General features: G+C 53.6%; 1 protein-coding gene across 5 annotated transcripts in view; it reads right to left on the reverse strand.

Annotated features, from left to right (window-relative positions):
• Positions 1-19,860, reverse strand: part of MSRA (methionine sulfoxide reductase A) — a 98,219-nt gene that overhangs the window by 54,662 nt on the left and 23,697 nt on the right. The window contains exon 1 of one of the 5 annotated variants that reach the window (XM_061559715.1): positions 16,964-17,105. The exons of 1 other annotated variant lie outside the window; for it this stretch is intronic. In XM_061559715.1, the coding sequence (XP_061415699.1) occupies positions 16,964-17,099 (136 nt within the window). In that variant the 5' untranslated portion in view covers positions 17,100-17,105. Of the gene's footprint in view, positions 1-8,753; positions 8,800-12,983; positions 13,137-16,246; positions 16,397-16,963; positions 17,106-19,860 lie in introns of those variants that run through there. 3 more of the 5 variants (XM_061559717.1, XM_061559718.1, XM_061559716.1) reach the window with 3 other exon arrangements.

A 19,860-nucleotide genomic window follows, 5' to 3' on the forward strand; every position in this document is an offset into this window, starting at 1 on the left:
CGTCAACACAAGCGCGCGCCTGCTGTGGTGCGGGACCACAGCCGCCGCTGTCGCGCGCCTCCTCCTCCGTCTGTCGCGCGCTTCGAGCGTTCCCTCCTCGCGCGGCCACAACTTCACTCGGCCGCTCACTACAAACTCGACGCACGACGACTTTTGGAGTTTCATATTTCACCAATTCTGATTCATGCGATTGCTGTCATTTTTGTAGGGACAATTTCGGATCTTTGTTTTCCTCACGCGTTGGCATAACTCACATCGTGTAGTCATTTAACGTGTCTCCACGTGGATAAAAGTGACATCTCCCTATGCCACTTTTGGCGGGAAATGCACCACCAAAGTGACATCTCCACGTGTCCTGTGTCTCTTTGTCCTGTGTTGTCTGTCCTGTGTCTCTCTGTCCCTCTGTCCTGTGTCTCTCTGTCCTGTGTCTCTCTGTCCTGTGTCTCCGTGTCCTGTTACTCCATATCTGGGAGAATGCGTCTCCATGGCTTCCATGCCATATCAACCTCTCTCTCGATGTCTCAGTCCTCATCTCCGTGTCTCCGCATCATCACGACTGCACCTCGGCGTCTCTCTACGTACGGTGCACGTCTTTGTCTGCGGACCTCCGTGCCTCCGTGCGTGCGCTCGCTCGCTCGCTCGCTCCGAGGCAGCGGTGCGGAGTGACCGTCGCCACGGCGCCGTGTGGACGAGCGGCGACGACGCGGACCGGCGAGCATGGCGATGGTTTTGTAAAGAAGCAAATCGCAAGATCTGCCCCGCGCCACGCTCGCCACTGTTCGCCGCGAATGTCAACGAGGAGTTGACGCGATTCCGGAGCTCGTGACAAAATTCGGTATTTAAACGTAATTACAGCACCGCGGACACAGGACTCTGAGCCGGCGATAGTGAATGCACCATCTGATATTTTATTGTTACGCTCATATCTGCTCCAAATATTTGCATAATAATAATTTGCAGGCATTTGTCAATCCGCTGACTTGCTGCGTGGAGGCATCCAGATGCCTTGTTGGTCATGCGGTTTGCCGTTAACCATACTTCACCAAGCTGGTCAATGCGGGCAGGAAAAGAGACGACAAAAGAATAGCGGGTTCACAAATATCTCGCGGAAATGTGTAATTGTAACCAAAAATTCTACGTAATTTTATGTTAGCTTAATGAATTAAATCGCCTCCATTGCATTGTACTCTCATGTTCACGACCGTCCTCTCCGCAATTTTCTAGCCCAGCGATGTAACTCGTCACCGGCGTTTAACCCCAAAGTGTCCGTCGCAAGAGGAGGCACCGGGGGTATCTCAGCCGGCCACAAATCAAGCAGATCTGTAAATCTTTGCCCCGCATAAAATCGCCGTGGCGCAGCGACGCGAGGCGATAAATATCACTTTCGGGTAAAAAAAAAACCACACGGATTTTATATCCACTGCCGAAAAAAATCAGCATCTCTTTTCTCTCCATGACAAAAAATATTCCCTTTTCATTAGCGCTTAAGCTGTCATTCGTTTACGGACTGGATGTCCGTATCGCACGCACGCCCTCCTGCAATAAATAATCTGCGTTTTGGCCCTTTATTAGACCCAAAATTAACGAGCATCAGATTTCTGACGTAAATTATTTTTGTTTTAAAGATCGAGTGAGGATTGGAATGGGGACAAGTTATGATGAAAACATCCGGAAAGATTGGGATTAAATATAACGTCATGATCCCGGCAGTGGTTAATCTGCCACGATTACACATCGCAGCGCATAAGTGTCAACAGGAATGCGCGTGTATGTATGTATGTGTGTACGTGTGTGTATGTATGTGTACGCGCACGTGTGTGTGTGTGTGTGCACACACACGTGATGGGGAGCGGTAGTGTAGTGGTTAGCGCTACGCTGCGCTATAAACCTGGCCACCCGGGTTCGGTTCCCGCTCACGGCCAACACCAGTAACGATTATCTGAACCGGTCCTGGACCTCCCCTAGATCGACTCAGCCTCAAATGAGTACCTGGTGCGATGTGTAAACATCGCCACTGGGGAAACAAAGGCGGCCGGGCATGGTGCTGGCCACCCACCCCCCTCGTGTGCCACCATGCCGGCCTTTATAGGTCCTCGCTAACAGCACTTGCCCCCACAGTCTGCTAAAGGCTATACGGGGATCTTTGTCTTTGCACCGTGGTGGGGAGCAGTTTCTAGCAGTTAGAGAACGCTGCACTACAAACGCGGCAACACGAGTTTGATTCCCGCTCACAGCCAACACCAGTGACGAATATAGTAATGGGTTTTTACCCTTTAAACTGGTACAAAAACTGACACATTTATACAAGGGATCATGTTTGCAATAACCACATGATATGCACTGTCCTTGAAGTTGATTGGTCCACACCCGAGACAGTTTTTGACGAATGTCTGAACCGGTCCCGGGCCTTCCCTAGGTCGACTCAGCCTCCCGTTTAGCCAGGTACCCAGCTCGTTTCGGTGCCAATGGCTCACAGCAGCCACTAACAACAAGAAAGTTACTGTTGGGGTAGAGAGGAGCCCAGCCAGCAGCCAGTCACAGATTATTTTTTTATTGTACTGTAAGTATGTTTCAGTATTTATTTACACATTTTCTTTAAGTGTACTGAGATACGGCTATATTACATGGTGCGTTAACAATACTAATTGCATTGTGCAAGTAAAACAAAAATCAACACGTTCGTCAATAATGCCGAGTGGCCTTGAAAGGAAACGCAAATCACCGGCGACATTGTGGCCAATGGCTCTTCTTCACGTGCGCTGCCCGAGCCGTTGCCGAGTGTGTATACTTATCCTTTAAAAGCCACAGTGTCATTGACACGGAACGTGCTGGGTTGTTTTCGTTATTTATTTTCAGCTTGCGCACCCGCTGCCAACGCGGATAATTTGTCAAATTGTGATTCGGGAAGGGAAACGCGGCGGCGCTGACAATTGAGTGAACGTACCAGGCACAATGTGATCGGCCGTTACCATCACAATAGTGAATAACGGGCGAATTCTTGTCTATTCACGCTCACGTCCGGGGGTGGCGACTAGTTGAAGGTTTTACTTTTGTGCAACGCTAAACGGATGTGCCTTCACGCCGGCGTTCAAACGTGCCGAGGATCTGACCGACAGAGGCACCAACACACACGGTGTGGTTTTATATTTCTAGGAAATCACAGGGCGCAATATCAATCAACGGCGCACGGGGAGTGAGCAGCGCAGCGTGGCGAGCGTGGATTCGACAAAACCGTCCCGATTCAGGGCCACAATCTGTTTTTTTTTCTACCGGGTGAGGCCCACCGAGCCGAAAAGCTCTTTTTCAGAAGCGAGCTGGCCACAAATAATAGCTTACAAAGTGGCTTATCACCTGGACATTTCTAGCAGCCAAAAACGCGTGATGTTGATTCTAAATTTGGAGGAAAAAACTGGAGGACCCAGAGCAAAATCCACACGAACACAGGTTGAGAGACACCACAAACTCCAAATATACAGTGGGATCGAACCCACGACCTCCTGTATACCAGGCGGTGCAGTTAACATCTCGCCACCACGGCACCCCTAACTCAAGATACCATTATTCCTACGTTGCTGTGAATGGGAGAGCCTCTAGTGGCTGCAGGGTTGAGGCTACCATGGCATAAGACCAACAAGCATCACCAGCAGACCAATCAACAATTCTCCATTCATCGATGCGACATCCCTTCCACAACTATAGCTCCTGATGCATTTTTTTGCATTCTAACTCAGACATAAATGACGGCATGAAAAAATACGGATGGTCACCTTGTATACAAGTACTGTATAAAATGCAGTAGCAAGCCCGCATCATCTCTTTGTGTGCACCAACAGGGTTTTTCTTTTAATTCAAACACAATCGATCTCACATCTTTCCAACCAAACCAACGAGCCAGTTTTCCCGCTGCGACGTTGCGTGCCCTTGACACGGCATGCAACGCTCGAAGCGCCGTCGGCTCACGCGCGTGCACTACGTAAACACCGTCCTGCGTGCACCAGCAAAAAGTGCACGACAAACGACGTTCCGGGCAACGTCCCTTCTTCATGCGCGACGAATAACGGCCATTGGTCGTTCACGTCGCTCGTTATCTATTTTCCTTTCAAGGCCACGCGGTGTTACTGATGAATGCGTTGGGGTTTTTGTTATTGTTGTCGTCATCGTTGTTGTCCACTGCCAACGCAGCATCGCCAAACAACGTGCTTAATTGTGTTATTGTATATTGCAGGAAGGGAAGCACAGCGGTGACGAAAAATGGAAGGGGACGATGCTCGCTAAAGTGCATTCGACCAAAACACAAGGCCGCACAAAGATCGACGCTCCTCTCTTGACAGGGGCGCAATTTTTACCGCGAACGCCGTCCCCGCGAACGTAATAAGGGACAGATTGGGGGGGGGGGGGGAACAAAAACCGGAATTTCTTTCGGTCACGACGGGAGAGTCAATCTCGCCATCTCGGCCGAGCGGAGCGCGGGATGATTGGGAGTTAAGAGGGACGGACGGATGGGCCGCGGAGAAACCGCGAGCGGGCAACCGCGTCCACTCCCGGCGGCCGTAAACGCCGCGATGCTTCCGTGGGTGGATCGAGAGCCCGTCCCACCGCGCACAGGGGTGAAGGCAATGCTCCCGAGCCCGTGTCGATTTTACAAACGTAACGGCATGGAGAAATAACCACATGGCGATTAGCGCCAACCAGGGTTACATTCCAAACGCTCGTCAATGGGATTTGCCAAACATTTCAATGCAGGGCCCTCTCTGGACGCAAAAGTCTCGCGACTTGCCGAGATTTTCCTCCTGGATACAAACATTTTTATAATTCAGAGTCCTTTGTCAATCAACTGCTGGATGAAGGCCTCGTGACACTGGGCCAGTCATGCGGTCTGTCTGATTATACTTCACCACGCCAGTCAGCGCGCGTTGGGAAAGGCGATCCAAATATCACTCGCCACTGGCGTTAGCCATGGCCGGGAATCAAAGTCAGGTGGCCGGGATTCGTGGGGCAGTGCGACAACCACGGCGCCACCGCTCCCGCTTCCTGTTTGCTTAAAGCGAAAATGAGAATGAACGGAAACACCGAGCCCTGGATCAAAGTGGTGCAGAGCAACGAGAGGTGCGCTACGCGAGGTCCCCTTGGGGACCACGAGGATGTTTTAGGACAAGCGGCGCAGACTTGAGAATGATATCACGGGCTTTATTTATTTATTTAAAATATGCCTAAACTAGCAGCGAGCATCAAAAGAATGTGCGCGTTTTTTTTCACGCAACAAACCGCACGAGGAATTAATGACAAATGAAAGCAAATCAGCTTCTTTGACTGCAACAACAACAAAAACCACACAATGACGCAAATAATAAAAAAAGAAAGTGGAAATGCGGAGACGGTGGCGGCGGCGCTGCCATTTGGCCGAGCTTATCAGCGTCGCCCACGCGCCCGCCGCCCGCGGAGATTGGGGCCGGCGCGGCCGCAGAGGCGCACGGCGCGAGGGAAGAAAAGACGAGCGGGCGAGGACGCAACGCACGGACGCACGCACACACCGACACAGGCACACACAGACACACAGACGATGTCAAAGACAAAGATCCCCCGAATAGCTTTCACAAGAGTTTTGGGGCAAGTGCTGTTAGCGGGGACAGATGAAGGCTGGCACGGCACACGACGGGAGTGGGTGGCCAGCACCACACCCGGCCGCCTTTGTCTCCCCAGTTGTGATGTTTTCACACCGCACCGGGTGCTCATTCGAGGCCGAGTAAAAACACGTGACACACACGTGACACACACACGTGACACACACACGTTACACACACACACGTTAAACACACACACGTTACACACACGCACGTGACACACGTTACACACGATCACGGAGCACCTCGACCCCTCACCCCGGTCTGCCAGGCCGCCCTCAGCCCCAATGCATTATTCAGTGGCACTGCTCCTCCACGTCTTGTACGCACGTACGCACATACACACACACACAATTTCATGTATATAATACACACACACAATTTAATGTATATAAATACACACACGCTCAGTTTTATACGTATATATACCCACACACACACAGATTAATGTAAAATGGAATATTACATCTATATAAGAATGCACACACCATTTTGTAAATTCGTTGTACAGAGTCACACCAACACACTAATATATAAATGCTCTCACACACAAACACAAATTTGATTCACTGAATATTACACACAATTGCACAATTTTACAGATATACGTTAACACGGAAATGTACAATTTTGCATTCAAATATGCTTATATAATACACACATACAAGCATTCACGGAAAATGTACATGCTATGTATTTCCATGCACGTTTACACATTCTCAGTGTTAAAATCTAACACAGTTCATAGAGACCGGTTGTGACTTGGTGACCGATATATATAGATATATTTCAATAATGTTCTAGAACGGTTAGAAATTTAACTTTTGGCACTAATATAGTCAAATCTATACCGACAACTGCAAAAAACATCCAAAAACAACAACACATTTTAAACGTGGGGTCCCCAAAAATGACTGCGCCAGACATCGACTGTTTTCACCCAAAGCGCAGGCTCAGCCTAAAATTCGCGCTAAACAGCCACACGCACAGTCCCTATCACCACCGCCACCGCCACCGCCACCACCGGCAAATTCTCATCCGGCCCCACGGTGGACAAAGTGCCGTGCCCAGCTCTCACTCCGCCTCTGCGGCCTCTCTCTCTCTCTGCGCCGTGCAGGAGGGCAACTGCATGAAACGTCGGCTACTTGGAGGATTTTTTTGAAGGCCACGCAGCGTTACTCTCGAGCGTGTTGAGTTTATTTCTGTTATCGGTGAATTAAGGAATTAGCCTCCCCCCCCCCCCCCCCCCCCCGGAGCACGAGGCTGAAGCCGAAACCCGTTGTACGTACGACGGAGTGTGGTGTGCGTTCGTTCGTACGTGGTTCACACACTAACACACCACGTTGCGTGTGTGCGTGTATATGTCTGCAATGTGGAGCGGTAGTGTCGCGGTCAGCGCGCTGCGCTACGAACCCGGGCACCCAAATTCGATTCCCACTTACGGCCAACGCCGGTGACGATTATCTAAACCGGTCCTGGGCCTCGCCTAGGTCGACTCAGACTCAAATGAGTACCTGGTGCGGTGTGTAAACATCGCCACTGGGGAGACAAAGGTGGCCGGGCGTAGCGCTGGCCACCCACCCCCTCGTGTGCCGTGCCGGCCTTCATAGGTGCTCGCTAACAGCGCTTGCTCCAACAGTCTATTAAGGCTATACGGGGGATCTTTGTTTTTTTCATATGCGTGTGACCCATTTTAAATCTTCGCTTCCAGCGACTTTGTTTTGCAATCCACCATTGCGTTCACGGTAGTAGGCTTGAGCTATTTTTTTAGTAAATCACTACGTAAATCTACCTTAAATTGCAATCAACATAATTAAGCGCACAATGCACGCCAGCATGTGTGCGCGTGTATCTGTATCTAGATGTACACGTGTCATTATCAAGCGAGCGAATAGTACACGCGGATAGTATTTTGGTCTCATTTTAATTATTCTGATTGTTACTTTGCCAAGGCAATTCAGATCCTACCCTCGTGAGTGACAAGTCATGTGTCCCACAATGTATCCCGAGGCTGCATTCCCATTTAAAACTCAAATCCTTCGGGCACTTCTGTTTTTTCACTATTTATTTGAGTACACCGTAAATACGGTACAATACTTTCAGGAAAACCGTGTTTAGACATCGACTGCTCATACATCTAAGTGGTTTTGCGAATGGTTCTCACTTAGATGCACTGCTACTGTGCAAGATATTTGTGTAGAAATATAAAAAAACACAACGTACGAATACGATAACCCGATTCACACACCCGATATTTACAAACTACTTTGATCTGTTTTTGGTTTCCAAAAAATAAAATATCTCCAAGGCATGCAGCAGTTTGACGCTTTTCTGCGCTCAAAATAAACCGCATTAGCGCTGGCGACTTGACTAAAGCGCTCATGTAAAATTATTAATTTATTAAAATATAAATCACGACCAAACCTCACGGCGACAGTTTATTAATCTTAACAGTTTTCGTCGAAACCTTTGCGCCAAAACCGTCCGGTAATCTTTCACGCTTGGCGCGCTCTTTACTGTTAGCGCCGCCGAGAAGCCTTTATCACTCACGACCTACACCCGGAGCGTGCGCCCTTTGCGTACGGGCGCTTCGCCACATCACAGCACACAACGCACGGTGGTGGGGGGGGGGGATCAACTTCTGACTCTGTATTCGCTAAAGAACCGGACAGCGTCGGCGTGAACACAGCGGTGACGTTTACGGCGATCGCGGCGTTTGCGATATCCCTGACCGTGCATGTCGCTTCGTTGTCTGCGTAGCGCTGCGCCGCGCGCTCCCGCGTCAAAGATTACGCAGGGCGCTTCTCGACAGCCGCCATCGTCCACGCGCGGCCAGGGCCTCTCGGCCCTCAGCGAACATTGTCAGGGTTCGTCGGTCGACTGGAGAAGGTGGCGGTCGCAGCCGTAGTCATGGCGAAAGGTATGCTAGACGTCGGGTGTCGGGTGCGCGAATTATTTTCCGGGTCACCGACCTGGCTGAAATTGCGGTCAATGGTTGAGGAATCGCAACGAGCAGGGGGGTGGGGGGGGGGGCGGCAGAGGAGAGGATGGCGGCCGGGTGGCGCGCGGGTGCAATGGGTCATGCGAAGACCTCGGCGAGGAAGAGAGCCTACCGCACTCGCCGCCACTCACCTCGCGCATCGCGCTCGACGCTCGCACGCATGGGTGCCAGGGCTTCTCAGACCGCGTTATGTCACTCGCCCGCTCTCGCCAGAAGTGCCACGACACGAGAGGTTTCCCTCGTTCAACAAGTTTACGCAGACCGGGTGAGCGGCCCGTTGAGACCAAATGTCTCGCTTTCAAGGGGGGACCTGGGAGGCAGAGTAATTCGGTGACCTTGCGAATGAACAGTGCAGAACAACTATTAAAATATAACTCTCTTACTTTCATTATCATCAAACGACTTATTTGAAATGGTTGGAACGTAATTTACTTTGATTGCCAATAAAAAATACATCACGTTTTCGGACAATGGCCCATCTATTACCATGCCTATTGTCTGAAACATCAGTCTGTATATTTTCCTGCTGTAAGGGCAGTGACAAAGGAGGTGAGGGCGTTTGATTTCTGCTCACACACCTCGGACTGATGCACTCCCTTGATTTGTGGATTTGAATTTTTTCTCTTACTTTCATTATCATCATCATCGGTCAAATAAAGGGACCGGTTCCACCACAGCTGCGTCAACTCAAGAGGTACGTACGGATTTCTCCGTGGAACCACAGGGGAACGGACCGTGACCGCAATCGCTCTGACGTGAGGTGGTACGGTCTGTGACGCGCAGATTTCATCGCATTTTGTCCTGATTTCGTGACACGAACGCTTCTGCAATCACTGAACGCGTCCGAAATTGCATCTGTGAATCATTACAAAATTGATAGAAACATTCTTAAATATAGGTCAAAAAACACTCCCACTGAGGTCAAATTTAGCTTTTTTTCAAACCGAGGCATTGCCAAAGAGCCGTGAATGTGTTTTTGTTGAAATGAAAAAGAACAGAACCGTATAAATGGGTGTGTGTGTGTGTGTGCTTTCACGTGAAGTCATTGAATATTTTGCCCTTTTCATCTTTGTGCCAGGCTGATTTTATTTACAAATGTGCGCGCTCCGCCATTCCGGCTGTGAGCGTTCCTCCCCACATCGCCCTGGAATGCGCACGAGCATCATCTCACAGGGCCCATACCTGGTTAAATAAAGATATCCACGCACGTACACGCGCGTGCGCACACACACACACGCGCAAGCGCAAAGACTCCGCAACATAAAACGGTCAAATGTGTTCATTAGTGCTGCATGCGAGCACGCGCCATCCAATGCACCACCCCGCTTTCCCAGAATGCAGCGCGGCGCCTAAAGTCTTCCCTGCCAACGCGGAGGCAGCCAATGGGATGGTGCTGCCGCCCCTACCCCACGGCCGCCAAGGCCCCCCAGGGGGGCCGGCGGTGCTCACACAGATTGCGAGCCCCTGCTATATTACACCTCCATTCCATATGGCTTTGGGAGACGATTAATATCCCCAAATTATTCCGCTCCTTAATATGCAAAGATATTCACGGAGGAAGTGGAGTGAAACAGACGCAGACGCCCGTTCGCCCGCCTGCCCGCCCTCTCGCTTGCATGCATGCACACAGACAAAAGCACAATGCGCTCAAATATATAAGAAACTTAAAAAATGTTCCACCACTTCACGCGACGATCCGCGGCGAAGCAGCGCGTGAGCCGGGCAGGCGAGCACAGAGCGAGCGCGGTGCGAGCGAGTGTGGGGCGTGTGCGGGGCGCCTCCTCCTTTGTGCTGCTCGGTTGGGGGAACGGCTTGCAGGAATGGCCCCGTCTCTGCCCACGACGCGCGCTTGCGAATTAAGACCCCGCGCGCGGATCATCATCGCCGGCTCGGCGCAGCCATAATCCTCTCTCATGCCCATCGTCGGCTTAGCGCGTTAAACATTCGCCGAGTCCCCGGGTTGCGGGAGATAAATTCTTTTGATAAAACTTTTCACATTACAAATTCAACTTCTGCACAACAAGCATGCGAAAAACACAGAAATCAGCGGCAGACTCGAGACTCGCCACCAACGCTAACTCATTAGCCTCCGCACGGTAAGCCACGTCTAATTTAGCTGAAGTATGACCTTTGTGCATCACTTCATAAATTACTTTCTCATCTGCCGGCAGCAATGCGTTAATTAATGCAGACGGCGGCAGTTATACGCCCGGCACACTAACTGGGTCACAAAGGAAGGCATTCATGTATCCCCATTTTTTTTTGCTAATTTCATTTCTCACCGCCCGCAACAAAACAGAATGAACTCGCACGGAAAGCCACCAATAAATTAACTCTTATCATCTCGGCGAGCAACAAGGCAAAGTGAGCCCCCTCTCTATTGTAGCCTCACTCGGGTGTGCATTATCTCTTTCAACGCCCTCCCGCAGCGCTTAGTCTGCTGCTGCTGATGTTGCTATTGCTGCTGCTTACGCTGCTTATTAGACATTTACGTTATCAGCTAGGGTATGCGACTCGGTATTAATATCGATGAATATCGATGAATCCCTGGTAGACCGGAGTATGCTGCACGTGACCAGTAGCCCCTGCTATAGCGAGAAGGTATACTGAACGTAACTGTGCCGTGTACGTAAATATTTGACGCCAAATCAATGAACGTAGATACGTTTAGCTCACACAATTTCAGCGTGGACTCATGCGCGTGAGAATGAAGTGTGTACAGTTCACGCAATTTATATGTAAATTGTTTGCTGATGTTAACTCTATGCCAACGGTGGGAATGAATCTGTCAAATCGAGACAGAGGAAAACTGAGAAACAACTCAAACGCTGATGGCTCGTACGGATGATATTGGGCGAGAAGAATCGGCACTTGACCTGAATCGTGACCTCAAACCGTGGCGGGTCGTGGAATCGCTCAAAGAAGGGAAATCGCGACAAACCCTCGGGATCCGTTTCACATTCTCAAAAAAAACACTTTGGTCCCCGCTCTCTTGAGGAGGAACAATGACAGGAATAATTGTACAGCTCTTTCTCAATCCACTCCTTTGATGAAGGCCTAGCCACGTCTGCATTAGGCCTGGTAGTTATTTGACCATACTTCAGAGGTGGGGGCGGCGGATGCCAGGAGTACTTTAGATATCACTCGACACAAAACTATTTGTCTTATTTTACCAGGTAAAGCCCACTGAGCTGTACAGCTGTTTTTCAGAAGTGGCCTGGCTATCACAGATGAAAGCTCAACAAAATTGCTTATCATCATGTGGAAATTTATAGCAGCAAAATACTCTAAATGTGTGACGTTGATTCTAAATGTGGAGGGAAAAACTGGAGGACCTGGAAAAAAATCCATGTGACCATGGGAAGAACACGCAAACTCCAAATATACAGCAGATATTGTCAGGGTTGGTATCGAACCCATGACCTCCTGTATACCAGGCGAGGTAGTTAACATTTCACCACCGCTGCGCTACTGATGTTAGCTGTGGCTGGGTAAAAATAAAGTAGGTCACCGGGTTCATAGCATGATGCACCACCCTCAGTGGCACCGGTCTCTATCCCCCCCCCCCCCCCCCCTGTGTCTAACGACCACGATATATTCCTCAAGTTGTACAGAATGTCGACGGTTTGGAAAGACATGCATCCAGTAGTGGATAGATCATGGCTGACAAAAACGATAAAGACTGCCGATGATTTTTTTATCCTGGCACAGTGGAAGATTACAACCGTAATCTCATGGCCCAAACTACCGGCCCCGGGGGCCATGACGTGCCGCCCTTCTAAACAGCGGCACGGCAAGTAGATCGCTAGCGCGTGGATCGGAGAGCGTACTAAAATGTGGAGACATCGACTGTGGAGAGGAACAGTGGGGGGCGGGACTGGGCACGAAGCGGCCGGCGGTCGAGACTAAGGACAGGGTGGCGACCGTAGGGAGGGAGCGCGTCCGGGAGATCGTCCCCGGTGGAGACGGAGCCACGAGATCGGCTCGTGTGCGTGCAGGAGCTATTTGCCGATTTGGCAGGTTGCCAGGCTACAGGAGATTGATGATGGCTTGGGGAGGCCTTCATCCAATAGTAGACATTTTAAAACTAGAGAATCACAAAGAAGCATAGTCCGATTCAACGATTACTCTCTTTATACGCGAATCACTTTACGAATTTTACTGCTTACATATCAGTGGAGCGGTGGGCCAGCCGTGAGCGCGCAGCGCCACAAACCCAGCGGCCCAAGTTCGGTTCCTGTCCCATGGCTACACTGGCAAACGACCGCCATTCGTAAACAACAAATTGTCGATGATTGGTTCTCGCACACACGATTCATCACACGCATCGCGAGTGTAGGAAATCGATTTCATTGACGAACCTACGCAAACGTTGCACGCCGAATTGAAGTAGTCGACCGTTGGAAGCTCGAGCCACGCTAACCGGATTACATTGGGAGAACGGCGTGATAGTGGCGATCACCGGTACCCGCCGTGGGCAATCCGATTAGGGCAAACGATTCCTCGCAACGCATTAATCACGTGTCAGTGGAACGCGCCACTCCCCAACAGGGCGCACGGCAAGCAGCACGGGCAGCAGACAAAAGAAATCGGCGCTGACACGCGCGCGCGCGTGTTTGCCGAAGCTGCGTACGTGACCCGATTTCTGAGCCCACGTGATGGCACGCACACACACACGGACGCATGCATGCACAACGCCCCTCACGCGCCATCACACGCGCGCGTCTGCATTGAGCCTCCGATGTTAACGAGCGGCACGACGATTACCCCCGGCGCAACAAATCTGCTTCCCCGCTGCACGAGGCCCGGCCCCGCAGGCTTTCACATGGAAGTCACGTTCCGACAATCCAGCTACGAACACTGCGGACACCGCGGCTGCTCGCACAGACGCCATGCCCCCCGGATGGTTGGGGGCTGCGAGCGTGAGCGGGGGCTGAGAGGAGGATGCTCCTCGAATCTGGGCTTGAGCCGCCAAACCGCGATTAAGCCGGGTTCTCAAGCGCGGCAGGTTGATAGTCTTAGCCGGGTCACCCATAAATATAATCGTATTATATCTGGAGTTTTCGCTTGAATTGGAGAGAGTGCGGTCCCCTACATGTGCACAAGAGGTCACTTGACAGGGACCTCAGATGTAGTTCGACAAAATCACCTTCAGCGGGGCCATTCTGTAACACAGCGTAGTCCCCTGTCAAAGTGCCCCCCGCCCCCGCTTCTCTGTCCCGCCAGCGGTGCCCCCGCTTCGTCCCGTGACGGGACAAAGCCGGGGCGGGCGGGCGGGCGGGCGGGCGGGAGAGTAGGCGACTAGGCAGAGCGCAACACAAGGGCGGCTACGTCCCTTGGCCACCAGGGCACCGCGGGCCACCGGCGGCCGGCGATTTCTCAAACGACTCCACGGTGGTGTGGCGTTTGATGATCTCGGCCAAAACTGATGGCGCGATGGAAATAATATTTGGAGGGGGCGGAGGGAGGTGGGGGCAGAAGGCGTGCGATGCACGGCGCCGCACTGACCTCCCTCTCCGGCACGGCCTCTTCACTCGATAAGACGGCCACATTAGCGCGGCGCTCATTAGGCATGCGTCCACCGGAGTAATTACAGCGGTTTGGTCGCCGCTCCCAGGCCGGCGCACCCCCAGCGACCCCTAATCAACGCCGCCGCGGCCGGAGTCACCGTTTGAAGTCTGCGTTGGCGTCACCGCGCTAGCGCCGCACCTCTCTCTCGGGCGGAACACGCGGGGGGGCCCCCCGTCCGCCCAATCACAACGGCGGCGCGAGCCGTGACGAGCCGACCAATGGCAGATCACGGCAACGAGCACATGTCCGCGACGGGACCACATGACCACTCATCGTCAAAAAACACAACGCCGCTGTGTGCAAACGCTGCCCCGATAACGAAATGTATATTCACGTGAGGCTACGCGTGAGACAATCGATGAATACAACCAATTTCCACGCTCGTGACGGGCGCATAAATGTGTTATTTTGAAATTGATCATTAACAAATGTGTGCTAATGATATGCAAATTATATTCTGGCGTAGCATTTAAGGTAACCAAGTGTACATTTGAGAAGGAACAAAGACCAAGGTCAAAATTGGGCGAAAAATTATCGATCAATGAGTCGAAATCGCAACCCCGACCTCCTATGATCGTTTGTTGAGATGCCAACCCACAAAATTCACACCCTCAACTGGAGAACACCCAACACAGCTCACAACATACACACCATTCATGATGGACGTCACAACCCAAACTTTCACGACATGAACCGCACCACAACCTAGACCTTCACTCGAGAGACCACACCCTCGCTAGAATCCACACCGTGACCCACACCCCACCGTGAGACCACCACCACAACGCAGGCCACCCCTTCACCGCACCGGCACGCCGCCTGCGTGTGGGCAACAAAGCGCTGCGCGGTCCCCCCCCGGCCGCGGTGGCGCGGGCACCGTCGGCACCGCGAGCCACCCCTTGTGACACCGCGAGCCACCCCTTGTGGCACCGCGAGCCACCCCTTGTGGCACCACGAGCCACCCCTTGTGGCACCGCCTCCGCTCAGCCGGTCCCCACCGTGCGCGCCGCTCCGGTCCCCGCCGCTCCGCAGACGCGCGGGACAGGTGCCCGTGCACACCTAGGAGAGGCGGGCGAATGCGCCGTCTTGCCGTTCCCACGACCCCGGGGACAGGAAGGGAGAGCGCAGAGCCCGTGCCAAGAGCCGGTGCCAGGGCAACACCGCCCCGGACTCGGCACAGACGCTCTCTCTTCCCGGTCGGCGGACGGTCGTGCAAACGGCGCCGCGGAGGATGCCGCCATCGTGGGCCGCCGGTGCTCGGCGGCACCGAACAAACCCCAATCTCTCGCCGGGCGGCGGCGATGGGACGCTTTCCCGGCTGTCCGCGGCGCACGCACGATGCCCGGGCCTCCGTCCCATCGCAACCGGCGAGCGCCTCCGACGTTTTTCCAATGGCGGCGGCGCCAACAGCGGCAGCGGCCGTGGACGAAGGTGTGGTAGAAACTTTGCGGCGAGGGCGACGGCGCTTCTCCTCGCCGCTCACTCGGAGCGCCGCGCTGCCTCGGCCGCCGAGCGCCGCAGCTGTCGGGCGCTGCCCGCAAGCTCTCACAGGGGCTGGCTGCCTGCCTGCTGCCCGCACTGGCTTGCCAAATTATCCCCATTCCCCCCCCCCCCCCAGACTACTACCGTTTTGTTGCCTCGCAGAGAAAAAAATAAACAATGCAAGTAAGCGGTGGCGGCGGCGGTGGCGGTGGCGGCGGCGGCGGCGGCAGCGGCGGCAGTGGCGGCGGTGGTGCAGTATCCCATAGACGGAGAAGCGCCGCCGCCGCCACCGCCTCCACCAGCGCTTTTCGAGTTTGCTTTTAGCATTTCGCTGTCCGCCATCGCGTCCACCGTGCGTCGCTCGACGGGCGCGAGCTGTGTTCGCAAACGGCGCAAGCAACCGCGTTGGGCGCCACCCGCTGCGGTTACGAGTGCGGCCGCTTCGCGAGCGAAGACCGCGGCGACACGAAGCAACGCCGCGCGCTCACACGGACAACGCAGAACAAAGTTAAAACCAACGACAAGTTACCAACGCTTTAACAAAAAAAAAAAAGGACAAAATCGTCCGCACCTCAAAAACCAAGATGCCGGCGCTCGCTATCCTCGCCGCGTCTCCCGCTCCATATTGGATTGCGTTTAAAAGGCTCCTCTGATTGCGCGCCCCGCGCTCCCTCGCCCGCCGGGCTGCGCCGGGGCTCGTCTCGTGCCAGCCATCGGGCGGCGGAGTGAGAGCAGCGGCGGCGGCGAGAGGATGGCACCGTTCCCACGCACGCACTTGGCAGCCGTCCATCACTGCAGCCATTTCCCACCCGGCGGGGGCAACGCAGGCACGCGCGTCCGCCGCCAGGAATGCCAACCGCTGCCAACCCCTTGCCAGTCCCTTTGCCAAGTCCCGGCAGGCTGCGGCGGCCGCCACCCACAGCGCCGGGGCGACTCCTCGCGCTCTCCTCACAGCCGCGGCGTGTTTCGCGGAGGCACCTCGGGAGAAGGGGGCACGGGCGGGCGCGAAACCGCGGTTCGGGCGAGGGTGGCATCGCGGCCGCGAGCGCCGTGCGCCGCGCTCGGCACGACGAGAAGGCGCGCCCGCCGCCGCGCTCTCCGGTTACCTCGGCGGGCGCCGTCGCGAACTCCACGGCCGGGCGGCACACTTGGCAGCTCGAGCCACTTCTTGGCAATTAACGACAACGAGCGTCGTCCGGCTTCTGCCGAGGGTTGGCGCTGCCAAGCAGCCGGGCAAGCACAGGTGGCGAGGCGTGAGGGAGCTCCGTCTGGCGAGAGGAGGCCTCACCTGGACGCGCCAGGCGGGCGCGGGACCCCCCCCCCCCCTCCTCTAATCCCCAAGCTGCAACTTCCTCCCCCAGACTTTGAGAGCAGCCACGGCTGGCCAGATATTTGCCGCGAGACTGCAGACAGCCCAGGAGCATTGTGGGAAGGAGGACAAGCGGGAGGGTGGCGAGGGAGGGAGCAAGGGAGAAAGCGAGAGCGAGGGAGAGAGGTACACAGGGAGGAGCACGTGCGTGCGTGCGTGTGTATGCGCGCGTGTGCGTGCGTGCGTGCGCGAGAGCGAGCGAGACAGCGTGCACGTCTGAAGAAGCACCGAGCTGACTCAGCCCCTCATCTTTATTTCATGAGCCTGCACCGCCGCCGCCGCATCGGATGCCGATTACGCGAGAGAAATCACGCGCGAGCTCGCGCCCATCGCTGCCACCGCTGGGCACTTGCCAGCCGCCGGGGGGAATCGGACTCTCTCGCACGCACGGCTACAGTGGGAAGAGCCTCACCTGCGCTTTGTTTGACGTGCGACGGCGAGAGAGGAGCGCACGGGAAAAGAAACTGGCGGTTAAAAACGCTGGCTCAGAGCCACCGAGCTCCACGTTGCGCCACCACGCCCCCCTTTGCTCGACACAAACCACGCTCTCTGTAAACAAAGCAGGCCCATCGAGGGGCCTCAGGGCCAGCCGTCGTCAGGAGAGGCCGAGGCTCGTACCACCGCCGCCGTTAAGTGGCTCAAATGTCGTACCGACGCCGAATGCTGCATCGGTCGCTGCAAGATACACAAAAGCAGCGTGGGTGCCGGGACACTCAACGATGATGGCCACGCTGATGAGAGATAGGGGGAGGACACGGTCACAGGAGATGAGGCCTCGCGCATCACGGTCACAAAATAAAGGAAAAAGAGCTTCATAGCTCATTGGATTCCCTCCAGGAAACATCGCAGAGATACACCAATCCGCTGCTTCTGACACGATTATCTGCGCTTGACCACCTGAATGTGAAATTGCAATTGTTGCTCTGCATCTACATCAACCGTAAGAAAAAAACAGAAGTCTAAATAAAGATTCTGATTCCGTCTTTTGTGACATGGCCATAACGAGCCCACGCGAGTCAGCGGGTCGCGTCTCTCGGTGAGACTTCACAAACCCAGCACCACGCCGCGCGTGTCTCTCAACACGGCCACAATTCAGGGCTTCTCCCGCCTGGACATACGACAACTCGCGCCCCCCTCACGTCAATGGCACACGTTTCAAACACAAAAAATGCTGCTAATGAAATAACGTTCCCTTCATCTGTGGCACGGAGAATCCCGTTTAGCCAGTTGCCCAGCTGTTTTACACGGGAGATGAGGCTCAGCATCCCAATGCACTGAGTGAGTTTCAATTTTCAGTTTCATTTCTTTGGTATAGCCCTGTGAGCCATTCGGCTCTTGAATCGGGTGCAACCGCAACAAACAAAAAACAAAAACATGAACAAAAAAATCTTAAAGTGACTACGCGCAAACAGAAAAATCCAGGAAAAAACTGCAAAAACTTCCAGAAAAAGCACCGTATACCAACGCTGTGTGCAAAAATCCCAGTGGGATGCAAGTCAAACAACAACCACAAGACAACTTCGATTAAAGCCATCAGTCTAACTCCGTACTACAACAAACAAACATGGCCAAACCAAAAAACTTTTGAAATCACCAAAATAAAGCCATAAAAGCAATGTAACAGTGATCATAGGAACTGTAGCCATAGCTGGCTGCATGAGTCACTCCACAACAGCAGGAGCATCAGTAGGAGTATTAAAAATTTTCAATGCACCTTTAAAGATCAGCACTCTAAATCGAAACACAAGATCATACTTTGCAGCAGTCATCCGGAGTGAAACATTTGATTTTAGGCCAATGAATAGCAGTGGCAGCTAGGGGTGGACAACTCCTCTAGAGCAGTTTTGAGTTAAGATCTCAAAGGTAGTGATTCAAATTGCAGTTTATTGGCAATAGCATTCCAGACCCTGGGGGCATCAATAGCAAAGGCCCTTCCTCCAGTATTTGTACGGCAATAAGGAATGTAAAGTTGGTAAATGAGCGAAGACTTGAGGTCACATTTGTTCTTCGAAACAGATAGGAGATCCAGCAGGTAGTCTGCAGATTTTTTTGTAAGCGAGGCCCCCTGGGTGAATGGGGGAGGGGCAGCATTCTTACGAACAGCAGATGCTGTTGCTGCCAGCCTGTAGCTTCCCACTCTTCAACAAAGAGCCTCTCTCTCTCTCTTCCGATTGTTCCTTTCCTCAGTTCTTCTTGTCCAGTGGTGTGGCCTGTGAACTCCTTCATTTCATCTCCTGCCATAAGGGCAGTAGAGTACGGCAGAGCTCGCACGTCATGTGGAATGGCCCTGCGTGCTGCAAGATGGCCTGAAGAAAGGGCTGTGTGCATTACACACGCAGGGCGATGATGTCACGTGACATGCAAGGCATGATGGGAGGACTGAGCCAATGGTCACGGTTGCGCTGTCGACAAATCACTTCTTGGGCACGCTGGTAACAACATTTCCGGTGCAAATCCCACATTCGTATTGCAGGGAGCAGTCTCTCCAGTGGACAACCAGCACAGTTACATCCCCACCAAGAGGTGTGACTCACTTTGCTATCCCTGGAGAGGTAGAGATGCGTTCGCCATGAACCAACACCAACAAAGCGTGGCTCTGGTGGCCGTGCCGGGGCCTTGACGGGGCCACGCCGGGGAGCCCCGCGTCCCTGCGGCGAGGGCCGTCCGCCCACGTTAGTGCCAGATCCGTGCCCACTGCGCGCCACTGGGACTCGCTTTCCGGAACCGCGGCGGCGCGATATCACCGGGCCTGGCATCGGCCGCGACATCGGCACAGGTGGCCGCATCGGCCGGCAAAACAGCGGTCGGTCGGTCGG

This window comes from Lethenteron reissneri, chromosome 26 (genome assembly GCF_015708825.2).
Source record: "Lethenteron reissneri isolate LAM-NWPU_2019-01 chromosome 26, ASM1570882v1, whole genome shotgun sequence".
In the NCBI taxonomy this organism is placed as follows: Eukaryota; Metazoa; Chordata; class Hyperoartia; order Petromyzontiformes; family Petromyzontidae; genus Lethenteron; species Lethenteron reissneri.